A 25,576-nucleotide genomic window follows, 5' to 3' on the forward strand; every position below is an offset into this window, starting at 1 on the left:
AACCGTGTCCACCATGTTGCCGGCAGGAGAGCAACACAAATGTGTGACTCCTTCAGATATATTAGTATTGGGGTGCACAGCACTACCTTTAATTCTTAACCTTCTCACTACCTGTAGCACATTAGTCTGCATACAACTATAGATCGCTATGCAATGTGTTACATGTTCCTCTGGCACCTACATTTTCATTATGTCTTGAGCCAGGTACAATAGTCTCTGTTCCAGTACTGGAAGGATCAGTCCACCCTTTATCTCCTCTCTTTGTAGCAGTTTAAAGTTATAGTTGCTGTAATGGTCCCAGTGCCAGCACCCCCAACAGGGGAGTGAGGGAGCCGGGACAGCTGTCCCGAGCCCGGCAGAGCAGGGGAACATGACTCCCAATGTCGGTCAGCTGATACACCTTCATATGCCGGGCTCGCCCTCCAGCACACAGTGAGCACAAACCCTCCGGCCCCATCTCTGTTCCACCCCCACCTCCCTTCAGTCCTGGGCCACAGGAAAACATAGGGCAGTACAGATTTGCTGTACCTTTTAGTTATTCAATGTTAATAACACATGTGAAGAAGAGTCCTGTGCGGTGGAAAACTCTGCCCACTACTGTATACTTTTTATCTATTAAAAACTGTACTGTTGGCTTACCGGTATTATCATCAACAACATATACCGTAGCGCAGTACAACAAGGTTGGAGGACGAAAGACAATAACATTAAACAAACATTAACATTGTTACAGTAGATAAGGAGGAACTTGCTCCGAGGAGCTTCCAAACTATTAGGAAGGGTAAGTGTATCTCAACAGGGACAGCATTTCCATTATGAAAAAGGAGCAGCCCTTATAATGAGGTGTACAGGTTTTTTAATGCAGAAGGTGAAATCAATATGACTCGCCATTTCTTATATGTTGAACACCGCATGGGGAACCTTATAAAAAAACCAAACACACTGATGCATTGATTGCTAGTAAATGCCATTTGGCCCATATAATCTGCCTGCTAATTTCCCCCATTCCTACAAATGATGCTGCATACGTCACCAACGTGACATTGCACGGCGTCACGTTGCCATGGTAACGGGATATCATGACATCATTTGACGGCGCAATGTCATGTTGCCATAATGAGACGCCGTGTGACGTCATGTTGATGACATCCACGGTGTCATTTGATGCTGTGATTCGGAAGGAGAAGGAAGGTTGGCAGCAAGGAGGCGGCCGACACATGTAAGCGCCTTCCCATCAGGACCTAGAGGCCTGAGAGCGCGGCAAATGTATATAAGGGGGGGGGGGAGATTTTTTGCCACTCCCAAATTTTGCGCCCTAGGCCGGGCCTATTGGGAAATCTGCCACTGACTCCCCTAGAATATCTCATATGGTTTCCTAGTGTTTATATCTCAAACAGTTTTGAGTTACAAACGTAATTTGCTCCCACCACTTCAGCTGGAAGGCTGTTCCATGCTTCTTCCGGTATTTCACTCATCTTTAAAACAGTAATCTGTTGGGAAAACAAGTTGAAGGCCTACCCGCTCCCCTAGCTAAACTCATCTCCTCTATACTAACGGCTGCAAGATGCTCAATTGCAGCTGCCTGGAAACAGATAAAAGCACCCTCTAAAAGTACAGTCACTAAGAGAATTAACACAAACTGCCATGCTCAGGCAGAAAACACCCCAGTTCTATAACATCTGGGAACCGTGGCTCGACTACCAAAGTCCAACTTCCATATAGGCCAACACCCAAACCTAGAGGTCTGCCGGACAGGAGGAGGGGGGGAGGTGACGGTCTCATCTCGCCATCCCCACTGCCTCCTCAACTCCCCCCCCCCAACCTTCCCTCCCCCTTCTCTGCTTGTCTACTACACCATTCCTCCTCCTCCGTCCTCCCCCCTTCTGATCCAACCCTCACTCCCCCCCCAAAAAAGTGAAAAATGCTTTATTGGATCGTTTGAATGTATATTGTAGTCATGTGCCAATGGCTCTACTATATCTGTATTTTCTGCACTTACGACCCCAATAAAGGAAAAAGATTGGTAAAAAAAAACAAAAAAACAGTAATCTGTGCTACTCACTTTAAAAAACAAACGTTTTTCATACCCTATTTGACACAATTGGGCTGTTTTATTCAATTTTGGACACTTTTGCTGAGTACAAGCTGTTATATCGCTGAGCGCTTTTGTTGAGCGAAGTAGGGGCAAGGAGGTGTGGATCGCCATTTCCCTGGGGCTTCACTGGATTCACCAGTCCTGACGTCATACCCGGCGACGTCATTTCCGGTTTCGGCGCAACGGTGACGTAATTTCCGGTCCTCACCAGTAAGGAGTAACAGAGGGAATACACGCCATCCTGAGAACCCTGCGACCCCCCCACACGTGGATTTCGGCTCACATTGACTTATGCGAATCTACATCTGCCGTCCTGTGAGTGTTATTCAGATTTTAACCCACTGGAGCGGCATATCAGCAACCTGTCCTATTTTTTATTTTCAGTTATAATAAATTAACTTTTATCATTAGCTTTGCTTTAATGTTGTCTGTCTAGTTGTGTCTGTCTGTCTTGTCCCCCTGTGTCAGCCAGCTTGCATTTTTATTTTTATTTTTTGTATTTTTTTTTTTTGTTTTGTTTTTCGCTTTCCTTTTTTTTGTTTTTTTGTCTGTGTAATCTGTTTAGCTGTGTTGCACTAAATTCTCTCTTCTTTTATTTCATGTTCCACATCCCCTGCATGAATTCCTAACGGAGCACTCAAAGATTCAGTGACTGTAGCACATCCTGGATTTGGGACTATTTCTACTGGACTTCCATCCATTGTGGACTGATCAGGCGCTGGTATCTCTTTTTTATTTATGCTGTTCATCTGATTGTACTATCAGGTTCACCAGGCTGCCTATCTACCAATAGGGTTCCCCCTCTTAACAGGGTACATTGTTATTCCCATTAGCGCTTTTTTACATCACCTTTTTTTCTTCTATTTGACACAAGGGTTCCCGTGGAGAGGAGCCGCAGCACCCCACGTAATCGAGAGATTTCATTTTGAAATTCCATTCCACTAATTCATGTCCGGGAAAAGCAATATGGCCATCGTTTTTTTCAACATCATCGTCAAATGACATTGCAGCTTACGATTGTAGAAAGGTCTCGTGTGATTTTGGAATCCATTTTGTCTCATTACAGTAGCTTCTATTAGCTTCTATTTTATCTATGTCGTATAAAACCTTGGTAATTACAAATCAGGCTACATCGCAGAAGCTCATAGTTTGGAATGTGAAAGGAGTTAGACCGTTACATCAGTTTGACAAGAGTGTCGTTAAAAATAGGAATATTTTTAGGATAATAAAGATTGTTTTAAGATACAAAGAACAGCGAAATCAGCCTGGAATAAGGGAAGTTTGCCAGAACAGAGATTGATAGTATGAGTGCACATCTCACAATGATGTCTGGAGATAAAAATATAGGAAGACATTGTTCTACCATGGATGTCTGAAAGATAACTGCTAAAGACGGAAATATGGTTTCTTGTTGTCTATTAATGGCTATGTACCATCTGGTTGATTGTGAGAAAGAGGTGCATCTACCACAAATAGCTGGTTACAAGAAATGGTATAAAGGTTTTGATTAGACAAAGAGAGAACAGAACTAAGAAACAGCATCATGCTGATAGTTCCCACTCTGAACCAGTATGCTTTCTGTTTCTGAAGAATAGACTATTATTGGAACAAAGAAACAGCCTCAATCTTGAAGGCTCTAAATGACTATTTTGAACGATTGGGTGATCTCGTAGCTATTGTTGTCTTTCCTTGCAAATCCTGGCACAAAAAAAACAATATCTGAGCAATTCGGGGGCATCGCCCAAAGCCTTGAATGCTGTAGATCACCCCTAGTTTACATATGGTACAAATAAATACATGATTTTGGGTGGGATTGCTGCTTTAAAGCAAGTCTTTGTGTTTCTTTTACTCTTAAAGATGCTTCCTTCCTCTGCCTTTGAGATTTTTCAGAATCTAAGATATCCCACTTGCCCCTAATAGATCTTCACAAGACTGTACAGTCGGTGTAAACCCTATGTACTTGTAGACACATCGTTGAGTTTTCACCTTTACCTACGTCTAACCCTTTCTGTGCATCATTTGAATATCATTTTACTCAAACTTGGGCCTCCGTTTTATTGATAGTGCAGTAATAAGCCTGAATGGGCCTTAAGATGCCTCGCAGCTTAGTACTACTAGAGTGTAAGCTCTTCGGGGCAGGGACGCTTTTTCCTAATGTTACTTTTATGTCACAAGTGCTTATTCCCATTATTATATTATGTCACGTGTATTACTGCTGTGAGGCGTTTATGTACATGGGTGGCGCTATATAAATAAAGACACAGTGTATCCCCTCCGCACTCACAAACAACTTGCCAGCACAAACGTAGTATCAAAATCTTTTAGTAGCTTTAATAGCAGACTTACGGCAACAATGTTTCGGGGGTAACCCCTTCTTCAGGTGGATATTGCTGTAAGTCTGCTATTAAAGCTACTAAAAGATTTTGATACTACGCTTGTGTTGGCAAGTTGTTTGTGAGTGCGGAGGGGATACACTGAATATCTTCGGTGTTACACGGAGCAGCAGGCCACTGGTTTCCCCTCCTTGCCCCCACTTGATGCTTGTTCCAGAGAAAGGAAACTTGCAGACGGATCCTGCGAGTGCAGATTGTGCCTGAAATGTGTGGGTTTGTGATGAAATAAAAACATACATACTGCCTAGCAAATAAAGCCCTGAACCACTCTATGACATGTTATTAATGCATTTACATTGCTTGCTAGAGCAATCAAAGCTCTATATGAAAACACCCACCTTCTTTATAGAGTGTCCCTATCACACTGATTGCCTCTGGACAGCCGTAGGTCAGAAAAGCATCACTGTTATGTGTAGTTTTGAAGAGGATCTTGCTGTCCTTTAGTGTGCGCAGAAAAGCAATTGTGCATGTAATCAATGTCTGCGCTGCCGCAGTTTGCACTGAGATTTCTTGCTTGGCATCTGTCGCTTGAATATCCATGGAAGTCTAAAGAAAATTGACTTTATCTACATGATTCATTTGAAACAATAACCAGTGTAAGTTACTACTTGCTACTACAACATTGTAAATGACTAGTTTTATTGGCAAGGAGTTAAACCACAAGCTCATGTCGCCTACAGGAGATGAAGATGCAGAAATATACAGCAATATTGACAATAACTGTATTTTGTGTGTTTTTGCACAGAGATCCCCCCCCAAAAATGTAAGACTTACAAATATCATGTAACTTACTTCCGTGACTTATGCTATCAACCAGAGGTATAATACGCATACGGTAGATGGAAAAAAAAAACACTGGCTTTACCATTTCAGCCGGTTATAACAGTTTATAAGCATGTTTGGGTCTGTGTGTATCTTTCTACATGTGAGTGTGCATGGGAAAATGTACATGTCACTGTATATCAGGGTATACATGTTTAGGCTGTGCATCAATGTGTTCATAAGTTATAAGTGGCACCTGGCAACATTAATCCATGTTCTGCCAGATAGATAAAATGCCCCTTTAATGTACTGTGAAAAAAATATATAGACCTCACCCAAATAGAAGCTGGAGTTCCACTTTCCAGTAACCAGGGCCAGTTGTGTTGAACGTTTCCTGTTACGTTGCTTCTTGTTTCATTGCCCGTAACCTGTACAGTTGCATTCATCGAATGAGGCCCGTACTGAGCTGTGACACTCATGTTCCTTGTTTCTTTCAAGTCCACGCTAGCCTAAGTATAATAACAAGGTCAATAAATGCTGTGTACTCATCTTTGGCTGCCCAAGTTACTGATAGTGGGGGAGAAGTAATTCCCTCCAAAGAAAGAGGGAAGAAAAAGGGACCCAGTAACATGGACTCTCAGAACTACAGTACAAGTAGTTAAAAATAACTAGTAACAACTGCACTAATAGCAGAACGTAGCTGAGAGATATGTACCATTGTGACGTATACATGGGGGATTTTTAATGCAAGGGACCACAATAATAAGAACTGGGTGGATAAATAAATAAGGGTAAAACAAAATGTATTATATGCTATATGCAGCAATTACAAATAATGGGCCAGGAAAAGAAATAATCGACCATATAAACATGTGGTTAAAAAAACCCACAGCAGGAGCTAATACTGCCTTGTATGTAGCATTTAGGGGGTGATAGCCCTCTGAATAGTACTCGCATGGTGGTCAGCACGAATACTGTAAAAGTGGTGTAGTAGTTTCTGATAAGCACAATTAAAGACAGGCAGAATAGCAGTAGTGCAGAGTAGTGCACAGCAAGGGATTAAAATGATCTTGGTGAATAAAGATGTCCAAACCTACAGTATGATTGACATATCTCTCATGTATGTTACATATACTGTACACATGTACAGTATTGTAAAATAGATCAGACATGTAAATTAGTAGTTATATTTTATTTTCCTATTGCTTCATTCTGGATTTGTGTTTCTTATTAATCAGACACAATAAAATACCTGAATTTCAATTCTGTCTTCTATAAGCAATCTCTTCAGTGCCCCCATGTTGTGTGTAATCTTGTAATTGAGGGAGACATGGTCAGTCTTCTGAATGAAACTCATTTCTTCAGTGATCTGTTTTTTTTTTTAAATGGAAAAACACGATGAAATGATATTGACATTCTTCAATCAACATTCAACATTTGCAAATCTGACCCCTGCATCCTATAACAAGAACTGTTCATGTCTTACAGAAGCAATCTATACAAGCCCATACGTATTTGTTTATTAATTTGTTTTTTTTTAGCATGTCCTTGTATAGCGCTGCTAGTTTTACATAGCGCTTTACAGAGACATTTTGCAGGCACAGGTCCCTGCCCCGTGGAGCTTACAATCTATATTTTTTGGTGCCTGAGGCACAGGGAGATAAAGTGACTTTCCCAAGGTCACAAGGAGCCGACACCGGGAATTGAACCAGGTTCCCCTGCTTCCCACTCAGTGCCAGTCAGTGTCTTTACTCACTGAGCCGCTCCTCCTCCCTTAATTAGATGTTATGACCTCTGGGGCACCGCCCTCGCCGTTCCACCGGCTCTGGAGAGATTTCCATTTTTCTTGTTTTAATAGATTTTAAAATGGTCGTTGTCACAATAAAACGAATGTAAATTGTGACATTTGTGTGTGGTATGGCAACCAAGAGGAGCGCCTCCTTACGAAATGTACTTTTAATCATGGTTCATTTTGGCAGTGTCACAAGAAGTTAATGTTTCATGGTTTCATTTGCCAGCCAGAAAAACAATTAAGGAAACGCTGTATGAGTTCAGTGATATATTTCCCCTAACTGTTTATATTAAAATGACTGGATGAGTGTAAGGCTGGACTGCAGGTACACAGAGGTGTCAATTTGAAAGACGCCTTGAAATATTAGATGCTCTGTACGCTTCAAAGACAAGTCACAAAAGCCCACAGAAACCAGAGGCCTATGGGTGACTGAAACAACACTCCTTACCATTAAAATGTAACAAGAATTATAATAATGAATGTTCTGTACAAATATAAGGCTGAGTCCAGGGTCAGCGCTTAGGCGCTGACCTGTGCTGAGGTGCGCTGACGCTTCTCAGTGTGCCCCTGCAACCGCAATGAGAGCGGCTTTAGCAGGGCTCGCACACGCTTCCACAAGCGTGCGGAAGCGTGTGTCTTATTAAATTTTTAGATTTGCCGCTCACGGGAGCGCAGGGCCGGTCACGTGAGCTGTTCGCCCAATGTGGGCGAACTAGCTCCGTGACGTCACAGGCTCACCCCCCCCCCCGACACGCCCCCCCGGACCAAGGCCAGGGAAAGCACCCGCTTTCCCTCAGCCTCTGCGTGCCTCTGCACGGCTGCAGTCCTATGGACGGAGCCTTAGTGATGTCACGTGTACGTCTGTGAACCGCAAACGTATACAGTCATCATAATGTAAAAATGTGTAGATGACACTATGACAAATAGTAGAATATCTATTTCGCCCCCATGGTTAGAAAGAGGTCTATTACATTTTCTATGTATGCGCCCAGGATGTCCCCCTGAGTATGAGATGGAGTTACCAGGAGTCTAGTATAATTATTAGAAGAGAGTTAAGTATGTTATACTCCATCTTATGGAATTGCACATAGGTTTGGGCCATATAAAATTGTTCTGACACACAAACGGGTTGCATATTATTCCATACCTGCGTGTTATCCACACTGAGTTGGAGGAACCTTTTATAATGTTCATTGTTTTTTTCCGATGTCACCTCTACAATGGTCCGTGCAGGTATACCAAGGTTAATTGCAGGCTGGACATTATGAGTAAGGATGACATCTAACTCTTGTTTCTTCTGTTAATAAGAAATAGTAGGTATTAGTATTGGAAGCCGAATGGTAAATATGTAGTAACTGAATTACTGCACACACACCATTTATTTTTTGAAGTGCAGAAATATACACAAATATACATATTTACATGTTCGAGTCAAACAAATGTTCAAATTCAAGACAAATCCCCAAGAAAGGTTCATCCTCCGATTCATTTTTGTTTCTTGAGGAGGATGGGGAAGAGGGTCGGTTATAACTTTTGAATTCGTGAACGAAAAAACCCACACACTTTTGCAAAAAAAGTCAGAACTTTGAACATTTTGCACTTTTTTTCAAAAAATATCCTATTTATTTAGATTTTTTTTGTCTTAATAAAAAAAAAATCCAAAACCAACAGAGTTCCAGCAAAACCAAAACACGAATAACGTATATATTATTAGAACACCAATAAAAAAACCCAGCCGTAGTTTTAAGTGAGCAGATCCACATACCTCTGTTGCTTTTAAAATGAGCAGTCCCTTTAGTGTACTTTCATCAACAATAATTAACATTTGTGAATCCAGGTTTGCTTCGTTCACAATAACGTAACCAGATCCATTTATTTTCAGCGGTGCTCCGAGATCCTGTAATGGGATTCAGAATGATGCATCGAAATAATGGGTTACAAAGGTCAGAAGGTCAGCCAATACTGTATTTATAAGGGTGTGTATAGGACCAGTTTTCTCTATCCAGTTGTATTCACTGAATACTATTGTATTGACATTGTATTTATATAAAATAACTACAGTATTCCTCTAGGTAACGGTATATCCGTTTCCCTACTCAGACCTATTGCAGAATCCTGCGTGTGTTAACAGGCAGCATACGCTACTTTTCAGCAGTGACGCTGAACATGGTGCTATTATGAGCCCTAACTTTTTATGTGTCCATTAAAGATTTTCATTTTACTACAATCCTCCAACATTACCTACTTGGGGTATTTCTTTAACATCAACCATCAATAATCATTTAGCTCATTATCTGCTACCTACTGCTACTGTGCAGCTACAGTACACTGCATTACTATTTGTGTGGGTTTTACAGTGCACGTCATTTGGAGACCAACTGAGACTGCATTCCTTCCTAAGTAAGGGTTCTCAGGCCTCCTTCCACTGCACCCCCTTCCCCTAGTGCACCATCCACACACCCCTACACCCTAGGAGTGCGGGTACCATCTCTTGTGCACTCTAAATAACATGCTACTGCACACTTTACATTTGAGTACCATGCCAGTACTGAAATGTTGGTAAGGCTGTAAGTAATATTTTGGCATAACTAACTAACATAACCCATAGGTACCTGATAACCATGACATTCCCAAAGTTTACAGTACCCTCGGGGGAATGGTGGGCTATGTGAGTGTTAAAAGTATTAGAGTATTACGTTCTTTGTAGACCCCAATGACCAGCTTGCAATGGGTTTTCCATGTCTTCTACTAAAAGTGTAATATGGTGCATGGAATGTTATCTTGACTGTATATAGTGCTTATTAAACACGTCAGGCGCGCATAACGTCAGCCTGCGGTGGGTTATAAAAATCGCACGATATTGCCGGGGATCAAAGCTGATGAAGTAGCACAGCATGTGAATGTCATTTTGCGATATTTATAATCAAGACGTAAAAAAAAAATCTATGAATTTAGTAAATAGGTTGATTTAAAAACAAAAAGGCTGTTTCCAGATATTACCAAATTACCAGCCTCTAGTGCAGGGGGCCTCAACTGCAGTCCTCAAGACCCCCCGACAGGTCAGGTTGTTAGGCTATCCCTGCTTCAGCAGAGGTGGATCCCTGCTGCACCACAGGTGGTTCAATCTGTAGGGTCCTGTGCTGAAGCAGGGATATCCTCAAAAACTGACCTATCGGAGGGTCTCGAGGACTGGAGTTGAGACCCCCCCTGCTCTAGTGAATCCAGTCCTAAATAAAGTGGGGAGAAGCCGGCCTGAAACCTTTAACATGTTACACAGTACAATGAATACACAGTGAGATACATGGTCACGCACATGTTACACAGTACAATGAATACACAGTGAGCTACATGGTCACGCACATGTTACACAGTACAATGAATACACAGTGAGCTACATGGTCACGCACATGTTACACAGCACAATGAATACACAGTGAGATACATGGTCACGCACATGTTACACAGCACAATGAATACACAGTGAGCTACATGGTCACGCACATGTTACACAGCACAATGAATACACAGTGAGATACATGGTCACGCACATGTTACACAGCACAATGAATACACAGTGAGATACATGGTCACGCACATGTTACACAGTACAATGAATACACAGTGAGCTACATGGTCACGCACATGTTACACAGCACAATGAATACACAGTGAGATACATGGTCACGCACATGTTACACAGCACAATGAATACACAGTGAGCTACATGGTCACGCACATGTTACACAGTACAATGAATACACAGTGAGATACATGGTCACGCACATGTTACACAGTACAATGAATACACAGTGAGATACATGGTCACGCACATGTTACACAGCACAATGAATACACAGTGAGCTACATGGTCACGCACATGTTACACAGTACAATGAATACACAGTGAGATACATGGTCACGCACATGTTACACAGCACAATGAATACACAGTGAGCTACATGGTCACGCACATGTTACACAGTACAATGAATACACAGTGAGATACATGGTCACGCACATGTTACACAGTACAATGAATACACAGTGAGATACATGGTCACGCACATGTTACACAGTACAATGAATACACAGTGAGCTACATGGTCACGCACATGTTACACAGTACAATGAATACACAGTGAGATACAGGGTCACGCTCATGGCAAAATGTCATCACGCCGGTGGCCACTGGGCATTTTGCATCATTCATTGGCATATTATACTGCTTCTCTACTATATTAAGCCATGGCCTTTTCAGAACTCATTGACAATGGAGCGATGTCCAACAGATAATGCTGATATAACATGTTGAGTCGGTAAGACGAAGTTGCTGTAGGTGAGTTATCCACAACAATTGTTGGAAACACCTACATATTATTTTTTAAATAGTGAGTTTTCAGTAAGTTTACATGATTCATATTTTGCCTGTTCCCTTTTCTAAACTAATATCTGCCGAAATTCCCGTTCCAAGCTGTGGTATTTACTGTCCAGGTATGTGATTTAGCGATCCAAATTAAAAGACGTTACATGATTGCCTTTGTGAAATAAATCTTGTGGACCCTACACTATCTCTGCACTTAAACCTCTCATGGTTACATCATGTAATTAAATCTTGACGTTTGCTCAACCATAAATATATCTTATGAAGATCATTTTTCAAGAGCAGTTAGATTTAGCGTTGAAATGGTCGCCTTTGATAGATCAGGGTAAATGATGATTTAATTATGTTAAAATTTCCAGTAATACTTGTCAGTCTGCAATACTAAATTTAGTGTGGCGGACGAACCATGAAAAGTCTGTGGCGCCCGTAACAGCGGCTGCCGTGATGGAGCTGCTGGGGTCCATGCTTCTGAATGCAACCCCCTGCAGTGTTAGTCCATCGGTTCCGCGGTCACATGACCGCGCGGGTCGGTGGCACCAAAACAGGAAGTCTTCCTACATCTGTACTTGTAAAGGATGTAGGCCCATATTTGCTAAACGGTGCTTTTTCAGTGCCTTCCCCTGCCTGAGATTCGGACGCCCGAAGTCTCACGCCGGCCAGGGTAGGGTCTGTCTTCACTGCCTCCCTAAACTGGGCTCCTAAGTCTGGCCACCCCCCAGTCATGTCATTGTCCGGAGAATGGGGAAGGGTGAGGGGGAACAGTAAGTCAGTCTGTGGTTGCAACTGATCCTGGCTTACCTCCCCGGGCTCCTCTGCGCCCTCCGCTAACGTTGGTCCCAAAGGCTGGGGGACTGGCGCCGCCGCCATTGCTGCGGTCTGGCTCCGGGTAACCGCCGCCACTGCAGCGGGCTTGGGCATCCGGTCCCAGGTGCAGGTCATCGGTCCCAGATCATTGCCAAGAAGAACATCGGCATCCAAACCAGGTAAAAACCCCACCTCCCGCACACCCTTGCCCTCCCCCCAATCCAAAAAGATTCTGGCCACTTGCAAGAAACATGGCTCTCCGTCGGCAGCAGTGATCTGCATCCCAGGGCCTGGGAGCAATTCCTCTGGCCGGACCATATCAGGTCGGACCAGGGTCACTGCAGCTCCTGAATCCAGCAAGCCGACTGCTTGCCGGTCACCGACTGTTACCGGGGTGAGATGTCTGCTCCGGCCGTCTGTCTGCTGCAGGTCCGCGCTGAGATGTCCTCCGCTCCTGGCTGTAGGCACCGATGAAACCGGGATAGGGGTGACATGGGACGTCTCGCTGGGAGTTGTTTCCATGACCGGTCTGGGTTCTTTGGTGGAAGCCACCCGCACGCAGGCTACCGGCTTCGCAGCTGGGGTGCGTTGCCCCCGATGGTGTCCGCTGGGACGCAGGGGTTCCGGGCAGTCTGGTCTGATGTGACCAGTGCTGTTACAGTTGTAGCACCGGTGCTCGTGCCGGAGCTCCCCCGCCTTCTGTGGACTGCTGCCCACAGGCGGCCTCTGTGTCCATTGGGGGGTATTAGCAGATTTCATGGCCGGTGCCGGCAGCGTGCCTTGGTGGGCATCAGGGATCGGCTGGCCACATAGTCATCTGCTAGCCTCGCCGTCTCCGTGTAAGTCTTGGGCTTTTTATCATACACCCAAGCCCTCACCGCCGGCGGGCACTGCTGCATGAGCTGCTTGAAAGATGAGGTCCAGCAGGCATTGGTAAGTCCTGGCCTCATAGCCCTCCACCCAGTATAAAGCCATGTGGGTCACATAGGTGACGTAGGACTCCAGAGGCTGCCTCTCCTCCAGCCGGAATTTACCCGGTAGGCTTCAGGGGTAAAACCGTGCTGAAATAGCAACAGTTCTTTCAGGTGGTCATAATCATCAGCATACTCCTCTGGAAGCGCCATCATCGTCTGCTTAGCCAAGCCGGACAGTAAGGGGTCCAAGCGTGCAACCCTATGCTGGGGAAGCACCTTGTACCGCCGGCACTGCGTTTCAAAGTTCTTTAAGAAACTGTCAATCTGATCAGTGCCTTCCACGTACTTGGTGAGACTGTGCTTGTCCAGTTGGAGTTCATCTTTGCAGGGTTGGACCGGGGGGCAATAAGCGGGTCTGTTCACTGCCATAGAGATGAACTGTAGCCGCTCCTCCAGTGTCCCTCGGTCGCCCCACGCAGTAATCAGTGCCAACATTTCAGGGGTAAACAGACTGGTAGCCGCAGCCACCAGTGCCCCTCCTGTTGCACTGGTCCCGGGAGGTGCACTTTTTTTTCACCGATTTTGTGCCTCTTAAATCACACCGATTTTGTGCCTCTTAAGCCAAAAGAGGAATTTGCCACGGTCCCTGCTACTGACTCCACCTCCATTTTCTCAGTCCTTCCTGCACTGCCTGTTTTAACCCATGTTACTTCTCAAGTTCCCACTCCAAAGGCCAGCGTCCCTGTCTCTAAAACCTTTACAGCACTTAGTGTTACCCCTCCAGTTTCTCAGAAAGTTGAAATCCTTGCCTGTGTCTCTAAATCTCTTTCCTTAGAGCCTTTCCTTACTGCATTGACCGATCAGATTTCCAAGTCCCCTGTTTCAAACCAAAGTTCCCCTTCCTCTAACTTCCCTGTAGTATGTGATATGCCTATCACTAATGTTAAAACTAATGCTTTTAACAGTACCCTCTCTGATATGTCTGAATTTTCTGCCATTGCATCTAAAGCTCCAGTTTCTGAGTCAATGTTATCTTTGTCAAAGTTTCGTAATCATGTTACAGTACCTAGCAGTAACTCTCCCACGTCCATTTCAGAGACCAGTGCACTTTTCTCTAAACCCTATACAGGACCTAGTGTAATCACTGCTGCCCCTCAGACATTTTAAATTTCTGCTTTTGACTCCAAGCCTTGTTCTTTAGAGCCCCCCACAGCATTTGGCTCTCCTTTTGCTGTTTCTCAATCTACCACTTCAGAGGTCAGCCTTTCTGTCTCTGATTCCTTTGCAAGTTTTCAGTTCCCTGTTACTGCATCCCAGGATTTTCCAGCAGTTCCTGAGTTAATTTGTGTAAATTCCAAAGCCCCTGATGTAAAAGCATGTTTTCCTCCCTCTGACTCTCCAGTAGCATGTGATTTACCCGTCACTAAAACTCCTGCTGTAAGAGGTGTTTTTCCTGATGTACCCACATGGTTAAATGCACCTAACTCTGTTTCCTTCATGACCAGTACCCCTGTTGCTGGTCCCCATGCAGTATTTGATAGATCTTTCTCTCCTAAGGTTTCTGCCATTAAGAGTTTCCCCAGTTCCAATTTACCGCTTATTGTCTCTCTAACTCCCATCATTACTCCCACACTACCCATCACTGATTCCCAGGTACCAGCTCCTGACGCTAGTTCTTCTCCTACCAGTGTCCCTGCAGTCCTAGATGTTCCTGTTATAGATACTCAGACTCCTGCTCCGGATTCTATTCCTCTACTCGTTGCCCTTGCTGTCTGATTCTCAAGGTCCAGATATTAAAGCCCCAGTGTCTATTCCTACTCCCCAGACAATATTATCTCTCTCTGAGGTTTCTACAGTATTTGGGAGCTCCACTGCTGATTGCTTCTCTGCCCCTGCGAACCCATGGCTATCCCTCTCGGAACCTTCTGTTGCGCCTGTTTATTCCTTTGTCTTGGAAATACTCAGTACGTACCCCAAGATTTCGGTCTCTAAGCCTGGTTTACTGCTTGCCTTGTCATCTTCCATACCCATACCTGGCAATATCCCCACCCACCCTATACCCTCGCTGACCACTACCTGGAAAACCTCTGGAGGAGAATCTCCTCTCAAATTCCTACGTGCTGATGTCAGCAAAAACTTTGTCTGCCCGGAGGGTCGCCCTTGTATACTTGATCAACTATCGGTGCCACTTGTCCTGAACCCTGATACCTTTATTAGGGACTGGGCCCCCAGCGGGGGTCCTTCTGCCGTTTCTGCTCCGGAACCCCCTGGGTCCTCACAGCCTTGGCTTTCCAAGCCATTTCGCCTGGAAAGCCACGTACTAGTGGTTTCTCTACCACCACTCTCATTTCCTAGAACAGTATTCGTCAAGGAACTGCTCGTTACAGACTCCCTTCCCGCCTAAAGCACTTTAGGAACAACTCAGTGTCCCCGAAACCCATGGACGGTCCTGTCTGCCCGCAGTTCTCACCGGGGGGGTGGGGGTACGCAAAAAAGTGCCCACGAATCTCTGGACCACGATTCTACCCCCAATCCTAGACAGTTCAGGAACAATTCCATGTCCCCCAACTCTGAGTGGTCGTATTCGCCCGGAGGTCTCACGTGAAGGGGGGGGGGGGTACTGTAAGGTATCTACACCTCAGTTTACTGCTTACCTTGCCTTACAGACCTGTGCAGTCCTGGAACACTCCCCCTGGTATCTACTGCAGCTGTGCAAGCTATCACTGCAACCTAGCCTTGTACTCACGCATTGGAGCAGTGCCCTCACACCGTCCTCCGGGGATTGGCCCGCTGGCCTTTAAGTTCTGCATCCCCACAATCCTTCTCTGCTGAGCATAACCCTTCTTGCATGTCCTGTGTTTGCCACAGCCACCTGTCTTGGCCACCTTGTCGTTGTTTCTTGTCCTTAGTTCCTAGCCCATGTTCCTGGTTCCTGTGCTGAAGCGTTGGATCTCCAGCGTAACTTCAGCTTCCTGTTTCCTGAGGCCTGCTGCCCTTCCCATAGCAGAGGCCTGTCGCTGAGTCTTGAGTTCTGTTCCCCCCTCACACTGAGCCTTGAGAAAGTGTTTCTAATTGCGAAACTAGGCTAGACTGCACGCGTGTACTCCCTTCTATCCTGGACAGGAGTCTGTGTGGTGACTCGGCAGCGTTAGGTGAGGTTGGGGCTGCTTTAACTCTTTGGATACACTGTTACATTAGTGGTATTAGCACTCCTGACGGTGGAAGCGCATTCATGAATATGTGCACAGGTATACACATGCCACACCGTCTATAGGAGTCTAGTAGCCATGGTATTTATGTTAATTGTTGACAGCTAGTTATATAACATCCTGGAGTTTATCATCTGATTTTTAGGTGTTTTTCTTGTGGGGTATGTGTGACTGACTATCCATTTGTGGACTTAATCCATTTGTGGACACACTTGATCAGTGTGTACATATTGCTTATTAGTAGGACTATTAGTCTCATATCTCCTATTTCCCCAGTTGTCCACCTTGGGACCTGTTTGACACTCTAGACAGGTCTTGTTATACTTATACACAGCTATATTAGTGGCAGAAGCATTCCTAACGGTGGTAGCACATTCATGAATATGTGCATAGGTATACCAACAGCCACACCGTTTATAGGAACCTATTAGCCATAGTATTTGTGTTCTGTGTATTACAGCCAGCTCTTTATCCGTTTGGAGTTTACTAGCTGTTTTTTAGGTGGCCACATGTGGGAGAATATACAGTATTGATCTTCCATCATTGAAGCAATATATTATATACCTAGTGAGCACACACTGATTGGTGTGCATTTATTTCGTGCCTATATAAAGCAACGTTTTGACCAGTCTCACATTTCCACTACTATTACCTTGAGACCTGTATTTTACCTAGACAGGTGATTTTGCAGCCCCTCCCCACCTTTGCTCATACCTAACTACCAGAATTAGGGAATACTGCATATCAGTTCTCTGGACACGTTTGATCTAATTCACCTCAAACTGTCCCTCTATTACATTAACCCAAAGTGTCATATATATTCATCTTAGGGTTAATATATATGTGTGTCATTTGATGTATTTTAACACCCATTATTTTAATTAGTTTAGCATTAAAGATTATTATTAATATTATCATTATACTTCTTAGGGGTCATTGAGTGCTTTAAGTGGGTTCTTTTCTCTATGTGGTTTCCTGTTTCCTGAGGCCTGCTGCCCTTCCCATAGCAGAGGCCTGTCTTTGGTTCCTGGGGCCTGCTGCTCTCTCTCCATTGCAGAGGCCGTGTCCTGGTTCCTGTGCTGAAGGGGTGGATCTCCAGCGTAACTTCAGCTCCCTGTTTCCTGAGGCCTGCTGCCCTTCCCATAGCAGAGGCCTGACGCTGAGTCCTGAGTTCTGTAGCTCTCTCTCCCCGCACAGGCTCGTTCTGGACTCCTGCGCTGAAGCATTGCTGCCTGGCGGTGTGCCCACTCCGGTCAACCTTCTCCTTCCTGAGACCAGCGCCATGGGCCCTGGACGCCACTCGCGCAAACCCCGTTCCCGACCTGCAGCAATTTCGCTGAAGCAGGAAGACCTGCTTGATCTCCTGTTGCCCCCTCCCTGCTTGGACTACGTTTACCCTGATGTCTCCTATACTGATCCTGGCTCGTCCACTGATTACGCTGCTCTCTCCAGTCCCGATCCTGCTATGTACGACTATGAACTGCGCAATCTGGATCAGCCTGCGCGGTCTAAGGTCGGTGCTTATACAACCCCACCTCAGCCACGCGGTCCGACCCTGGTTTGTGGCGAGCACAACCGTGACATCAGTGCTCTCAGACATCAATGGAGTCTCAATTATTGAATACAACACTTCCATTGAAATGTAATTTCCGTGTTAAGAACCCCCTAATATTACTTGCTGTGATGATTGTAACCAAAGAGAATAAGCTCTGTCCAGCTCTTGCTTATGATATATAGTAAATCAGTAGTTTTCTCATTTATCTCTTGTAGTTGACTTAATAATACAGTGTTGGAATGGACCTGCACAGCTCGTTCCTGCAGCCGCGTTGCTTGGTGTGCTGTGACACGGCTGCTACGCTGATGGGCATCAGTGGAAACCTGAACAGCTAGATAAAGAACTTGGAATGAAACCCTAAAATCAAAAAGAAGGCAGAAATCGTGCCAAGGGGCATGCCACCCTTTGTGCCATGCCTTCCTAATGAGTACATACATAACCTGGCTGTTCGTGCTCTCCAGTCAGAAGACAAGTGCTCCTGCTTCAAGACTGGTAACATGAAGAAAAGGCCCGCGGCACAGAAGCAGATCAGCCGCAGGAGCCAAAGAAGAAGAAGGATGGATACATGTCAGCAGAATAGATACCAATTTATTTAATACCATTATCTCTTACCAATACCAACATAATCCCCCCCTCTAAGCTTGGGCATAAATAGTAGCTATTTTGCCAGCCTTGTCCAAAGCTTTGTTGATTTGTTAAGACTGCTCTTTAGGTCTCACTAATTTTCAGTGAGTCTCACCTATTGAAATCCAGCCCTTCACTCATCGGTGCTCTCAGCCATCAATGGAGTTTTGAGCCCCAGAGTATTACTTGCTGTTTAGAGCCCCCGAGTATTACTTGCTGTGATTGTTTATAACCAAAGAGAATATAAGCCCTGCCAAGCTCTTAGGCACATGCGCCATTAATAATACAGTGTTGGAATGGACGTTGACAGCCTGTTCCTGCCTGTTCCTGCCGCCACGTTGCTTGGTGTGTTGTGACACTGCTGCTACGCTGATGGGCATCAGTGAAAACCTTAGAACTTGGAATGAAACCTAAGCGTCAAAAGGGAGGAGAGGCAGGAAGCTTCGTACCTGAACTACAGATGAAACCCAAAAAGCAAAAGGAGAAAGCAACCCCGTCTGAAAGGCGCAGGTTCTTCATTTGATGCTCAGACAGGGCTGGCTTGGGCGGCCAGGCGGCTAGTACTGTATGTGCGGTTGTTTGTGTGTGTATATATTCATACATATAGATACATATACATACAAACACACACACATATACACATGCACACGCACAACATGCACACACTGATCATCACACACCCCACACATACATACACATACACACACCCCAAACACACACACACACACATACACCCACCAGACATACACATACACACACCCCACAGATAACACACCCAGATCACACACCCACACACCCCCCAGATCACACACCCACACCCCACACACACACACACATACCCCAGACATACACAAACACACACGCCCCGCTCTCGCCTCATCTCTCTCCCCCTGTCCCCTCTGCCGCCCCCTCTCTTGCCCCCTCACGCACCCACTTTTTGCACCCGGTCTTGCCCCCTCTCGTCCAGTTTCTTTCGTGCCCATTTTTTCTTGTCCCCTCTTGCCCACTTTCTCTCGCTAACTCTTTCCCCCTCTCTCCTTCTCTCGTGCCCCATCTAGCTCCCTCTTGTGATCCCCCCTCACTTGTGATCTATATATCTGGTAATCCGCCCTCTCTTGTGATCTAGATATATATATATATATATATATATATTGTATGTATGTATATTTACACACGCAGTCACTAAACATACTTGCCCCCCAAGCCAGCCCTGCCTGAACATCTAATGGAGACCCTGCCTTCCGGGTGGGGGCTGCTTTCTCATCTTGCCTCAACCTCGAATGGAACTGAAAATAAATGATCCTTGTTTGAAAATACAGATTCTTTGTATTTAGTTTCCAATAAATTATTTATTCTAATAATATAATACTAAGCTTCAGGTTTACAGGTTATGCACGATACAAATGGAGAACAGACATGAGATATATATATATATTATGGTATATAGCTATAGGTTTCTCCTACCTACAAATTAATCGTTTCATTAGTGTAATACACTATAAGACATTTAATCTGTGACATAGTCCAATTATCTCAGCAAGGGGGACAATGAAACTGGCTGCACCTGTACATTTAAAATGTTGGACCACCAGCCTCAAAGAGCGCCAAAAAGATTTGTAGAGTCAAGCAGCGATTGTGATCTGCGTCTCAGACACAGAGTGTGTTTGACTTAAAGCAGCTACTTTGTGGGTTGTATCATAAACCGTCCATCCTGCACTTCTGGAATGAAACGGTAACCCTTTTATTGCCTTGAAGGTCACTCTGGCGGTGAAAAGGTTAACTGCTGGACAGTTAATGTTCTGTTCTGCCTATCAGAACCAAAAGGGTTACCGAGTATATTTCCATTATCTGGGGGCATGTTACTTGCTTATCTGATACCTGTAAAAACAAATAACCAGACAGCCATTACCAAGATATTCCAAGCTAATTATCACATATGTATATATATATATATATATTTTTTTTTCTTTTTTAATATATTCTGGTATGGTGTTCATGGACAAAACTCATTAACCACTTGAATGCTGAAGGGCCGGTCCTGCAATGCACCAAAACACCATTGCCCACGACAGACCAATGAGATTCCACCTCTGTGATCCCATTTTTGAATCCATAACAATCTGCACTTATTTGGCGCCAACCATCAAAAAGGCCTGTTTGCGTAGAATCATCCGCTGCTCTTCTTGCCAAAGTCTTCATCATTTTATCACAGCCTATACATTCCCCGCATCCTGGAACACCTGGTACACCCAACTTTGAATCCAGATTCCAATGTTTATTTCAGATAAACATGGTTTACAGAAAGGACCTACGCCTAGGGTATATTTACAAAGCAGTGTTAAGGTAACCCATAAGGCAACACATTCATTTGAATGACCTGTTAGGTGTCTCCCAGAGATGGAACTTGTCTTAGGACACAGGTGCTCTTAGGAAATATTGATCTTTTAAGGTGCGCAGTGTTCCTTTGTTATATTAATGACATGACAAACATCCGGTACATTGAGTGGTGGGCTTAGAATGTGCCGTGGTTACAGTGTTTCCCAACATATAACGTTGCTCTTATTCTATAAAATAATGAAGGAAGGGTTCATTCCTGAAAACTTGTTAGTGTAAAACTTTCATTGAAAAGGTGACACGTGCTACATACATTACCGTTACAGCTTTCCATTCCCACGCAATTTTTTCTCAATACGGCAAAATATGTTTGTTTTACATAATAAATCGTACAAATAAGGGACATCAATTAAAACATTGAGAAGCAGAGAATGTAATAATACTACGCAGAGCAAAGGCCTAAAGCGTTTAAGGAACTTAAAGGATCTTACTTGAAACCTACAATTATTGCCAGTGTAACCAACACTAATCAAGTGTGTCTGGATTGTATAATTACACTGGCGGCTTCCAACCCCCCTTACTTATAGACCGTTTAAGAAATAATGTTCTGTAAAATAAGACATCCAGATGAAGTAAGAAAAATAAACAAGGTTAGTAACATTAACACCATCAGTTGCCCCAGGGGTACTTTTAGAAGGTTTGACAAGTCCTTAAAGGGGCATTTCTGCCTAGGCTGTTGTTTTTTTACACAGCAGGTGGTCTCCGGAGCTGAAACGTAGTCATTTCAGCTCCGGGAACCCGGTTTCCCAAGCCTTCTCCCAAAATTCTGGTGCAAGATGCGAGGCACACACTCCACTCCATGCTGTTTCCTCCTCTCCTTGGCCCCACCTTCAGGCTCCTGACACCTCCTCCTGATTGGCTGCTGTTGGGTAATGCAGTCAATCAGGATGCAGGAAGCTGCCCAGCCCCCTAGCAGCAGCTCTGCTCTCTCCCTGCTCGGGGAAATCCCGCAGCCCCCCAAGCTGGTCAGATCACTATGTCCAGAGAGGTATTACTGGGCACATGCATGTACAGTGAGGTAATACCGAACACATACATGTCCAGAGAGGTAATACCGGACACATACATGTCCAGAGAGGTAATACCGGACACATACATGTAAAGTATTACCTCTAATTTTTCACTGAACAGAGTTTCCAAATACAGGACAGTCCAGTTCAATACTGGACATCTGGCAACCCTATAATCACATTACCTGTATACTTTTACATTTGTTCTCCAGAAGCATTTTCCACTGCAGTTTGTTCTCAGCATACATATTTCCTTTTGCTTGAAATGCACAGTCTCCGGACTTAAATAACATGTCAATGTCATAATCGGACTGCTTTCCGACGCTGATTGACAGCGCACTTTCTTCGCTGATTTCCTTCAGTAGCAGCAGGTTATGCCTGAATAGCAGTTCCACTTTTACTTTTGGCCGGCACTCCGTCCTTATTTGAAGTTCAGAGGTGTTGCCGTTGAATGTTAGGGCGCATCGAACCTCTGCTTGGCAACCATTCATCACAAAAGAACCATTAACCTGAGCTTGTGATGGGATACGGAGACCCTGCCAGCAAACAACACATTTCATCAAAGACATAGAATAAAATTACCTAGTTACATTTTAATAAATACAATGTATATAGAGAAAAAGAATGAAAACGTGTGTCCTTTGGTGTACAACTGGCGCCTTTTTCTACAAATGGTAATAATCAGGACATCAAGTTCATTTATTTTGTGTATTTATGCAATGCAACCTGAACAATTAAAGTAGCCCAACGCCTTTTTTATTTTTAATAGATCGACCGAACCTCATGGAATATCAGCAGACCAATTGTTGCCTTCATGTTGTTGAAGTTGTGCCATAACCAGCGGCGGATTTCGAAATCCACTGACCCACGGCACTTACATATGCCGGCGGCCTCCTTTCTGCCGCCAAAGTGACGTCACACGGCATCTCGTTGCCATGGAAACCGGGCGTCATTTGACGCCAGGGCAATGAGACGCCGTGTAACGGGTGACGTCCACGGCGTCATTTCACACTGTGAATCCGGAAGGAGGAGGAGGGCGGCAGAAAGGAGACAGCAAGGAAGCGTCTGGCATATGTCAGTGATTCCCATCAGGCCTGATAGGCCAGAGAGCGCGGCAAATGTATATGGGGGCGGACATTTTTGGCACCCTCAAATTTTGCCGCCCAAGGCCCGGGCCTGATGGGAAATCTGCCACTGGCTATAACCAACATGTGCAAAGTCAAGAGAAACGCCCTAACCAGATATTGTTGTATAGATTCCAGATTTACCTGTAATAGTTGACAATCTGTTTCCGTGTGTAATATCCATTCGGTTTTGTTGCTGGGCTTGATGTCTGCCCTAGCATTCATTCTGCATTGCCCAGCCTGTAGAGAAAGCAGGACACCCATAGAGGGCCCTCTTACTGCAGACAATAGAATTTGGTTTGCTGGGGGAAGACCAAGGTTAGTTAGATGGTGTATGGAGTGGTTGAGCGACCCTTGAACGCTGTAGGGTTCGCATGAAGTTCTGAGATGCAAGTTGGCATTTTTGCCGTCGTATTCTAGTCCCACAGAAAGGCCGAGATCACAAGGGTTCCTCTGCAAGGATCCATTAGTGAGCAGGTTCTTTGGAAAATTCAGTTTCTGTAAAACAAAACCCACAATATGTTACTGTATTCGAACAAGATTTAAGCAGGGGTTCTTACAGCATACTTCTTTGTTACTGTTCAGTAATCAGGATGTGGTGTCCGATTTTAAACATGGCTTTTATAAATGTAGGTTGTAATGCTGAGTATTAATACGATAAAACGTGCATTCAGTTTAAAAAAAAAATGTTTTCCTTGTGTCTGCTCCAAATGTTGGAATTACCATCCAGATGCAGCAAGTCTTAGCACCATTTAGTAAATCTGGGGCTAGATGTTTTAGATAATAAGCACATCATTGGTCAGAGAATTTTTGGAGAAGGGACACTGGGCAGAAATGAATGACTGGAAGGAGAACATAGAATTTACCACTATGGGGATTTCTTAATTAACCCTTTAAGTGCCCCCAAGACGTAGTCACTACGCCATGCGGTCTGGCACTCCAAGTTCTCTGTTATTTCCAAGGAAAGGTTGTTTTTTTCCCAGGTTAGATCGCGTCTTGCGTTCCCGTGGAGCACAGGACGCGATCTGTAGTGAAAGACAAATGGTTCCGGTTAAAGGGCTGAAGTGGGCATGTGACTACTTGCAAAAGTGGTACCGGAGGGGCGCTGGCACTCTGGTGCTGCGGCCCTTCCGGCACCTAAACGGTTAAACTGTAATAGTGCCGATCGGGACACTGTCGCATGAAAACTTCCACTGAAATAATGGAAAAGAGCCCCAATCAGCACTATCGCAGTTTAGTGAACAACAACCTAAGAACTTGGGCTCGGACAAAGATTTGAATACTGTACATCTCCGACCCTGATAGATCCGTAGAAATACTCATAAATGGTCGTTTTTTTTAATATATATATATTTTTAAAAAGAAATCCCTGCACAGCGAATTTGGACATATTGGCCCATCTGTAAGTATAAAAGCTCCATACATTCCAGCCAATGAATGCAGTTCAATTCTGACCCAGCTGTTGGAGTCTGGGACCACAAATTACTTTGAAGTTCAACAACATGGAAGCGATTTGGAAGCAAGTTTTGACTTCAAGAAACTGCTGCTCTGGCTTTCAAAATACGCTGAATAAATGCATGGAAACCATTTTCCGTTGTTTCCCCAACAATTTGTTAAATAGAAATTGCTGGTGTTATATACTATGTAATTGCCTTTAAAGATTCACATATCCATTTGCATTTGAATGCATAAAAAGTTAAAATGGCACAATATTGATATCAGCCTACACACGGGTTAATTAGTGTTATGTTTGTTAACGTTCATTACTTCATGTGCATTACCTCCAGAGTATTGCAGGAGGTGAGCACTGAAGCTGTCCAGTTTAAGGAGGAAGCATCTGTCCCATTATTATCCATTCTTGCCTCCCCATTGGCTTTGAATTGACACTTTCCAATGGTGATATCTAATAACGCGCTGCTTGGGCCTTGTCCGGTTGCTGAAAACCTTATCTTGTTGTCTTTGGAAACCCCCAGTGTCTGGAGCAGAGGTAATGTATGTTTAAACCCAATCTCAACGGTGTTCTGTAAACCCCATTCAGTTTTCATATTTATCCGGGCAATTGCATCACCAGATGAAACAAGTCCAAACATGTTGGTTTTGCTGCCATTCGTCAGAATCGATCCATTAAATAGAGCCTTTGCTGGAGTTGAAATCTAAAAACAGAACATGTCATTACAATGGCTTATTTGTCACAAACTCACAATGTGAATTGAGCGTACAGTACTAAGATTCAATCTGATGTCTTCTTGTTAGCTCAAACCAATGGAAAATCCATCATTGTAGACATAATGCAGCCATACCCACTCCTTTTACTCAAAACTGCTCTTGGTTGACAATTTGAAGAAAAAAAACAAGCTTCACCTGATCATTTCATGTACTCGGCCACTTTCTGCGTTAGCAGACTCAGAGCTAGTTGTTCCCATTATGCAAATACAGCCAGACACTAAAATCAGGTTAGCATTGGAAATTAGGGTGAGCCCTGTGTGTACAATATTCACAATTCAATGTATTTATTTTAG

The 25,576-nt window shown here is 44.2% G+C and overlaps 1 protein-coding gene across 2 annotated transcripts in view; it reads right to left on the reverse strand.

Annotated features, from left to right (window-relative positions):
- Positions 1-25,576, reverse strand: part of LOC142463092 (uncharacterized) — a 291,163-nt gene that overhangs the window by 85,174 nt on the left and 180,413 nt on the right. For both annotated transcript variants that reach the window (XR_012787370.1, XM_075565366.1), the window contains exons 43-50: positions 24,839-25,210; positions 23,202-23,555; positions 22,119-22,469; positions 8,808-8,939; positions 8,190-8,339; positions 6,503-6,619; positions 5,586-5,759; positions 4,827-5,034 (exon numbers count right to left, since the gene is read on the reverse strand). Coding sequence is in view for 1 of the 2 variants with exons in the window: in XM_075565366.1 (XP_075421481.1) it covers positions 4,827-5,034; positions 5,586-5,759; positions 6,503-6,619; positions 8,190-8,339; positions 8,808-8,939; positions 22,119-22,469; positions 23,202-23,555; positions 24,839-25,210 (1,858 nt within the window). In the remaining variant the exon portion in view is untranslated. The remainder of the gene's footprint in view (positions 1-4,826; positions 5,035-5,585; positions 5,760-6,502; positions 6,620-8,189; positions 8,340-8,807; positions 8,940-22,118; positions 22,470-23,201; positions 23,556-24,838; positions 25,211-25,576) is intronic.

Source organism: Ascaphus truei, chromosome 11, assembly GCF_040206685.1.
Source record: "Ascaphus truei isolate aAscTru1 chromosome 11, aAscTru1.hap1, whole genome shotgun sequence".
NCBI lineage: Eukaryota > Metazoa > Chordata > Amphibia > Anura > Ascaphidae > Ascaphus > Ascaphus truei.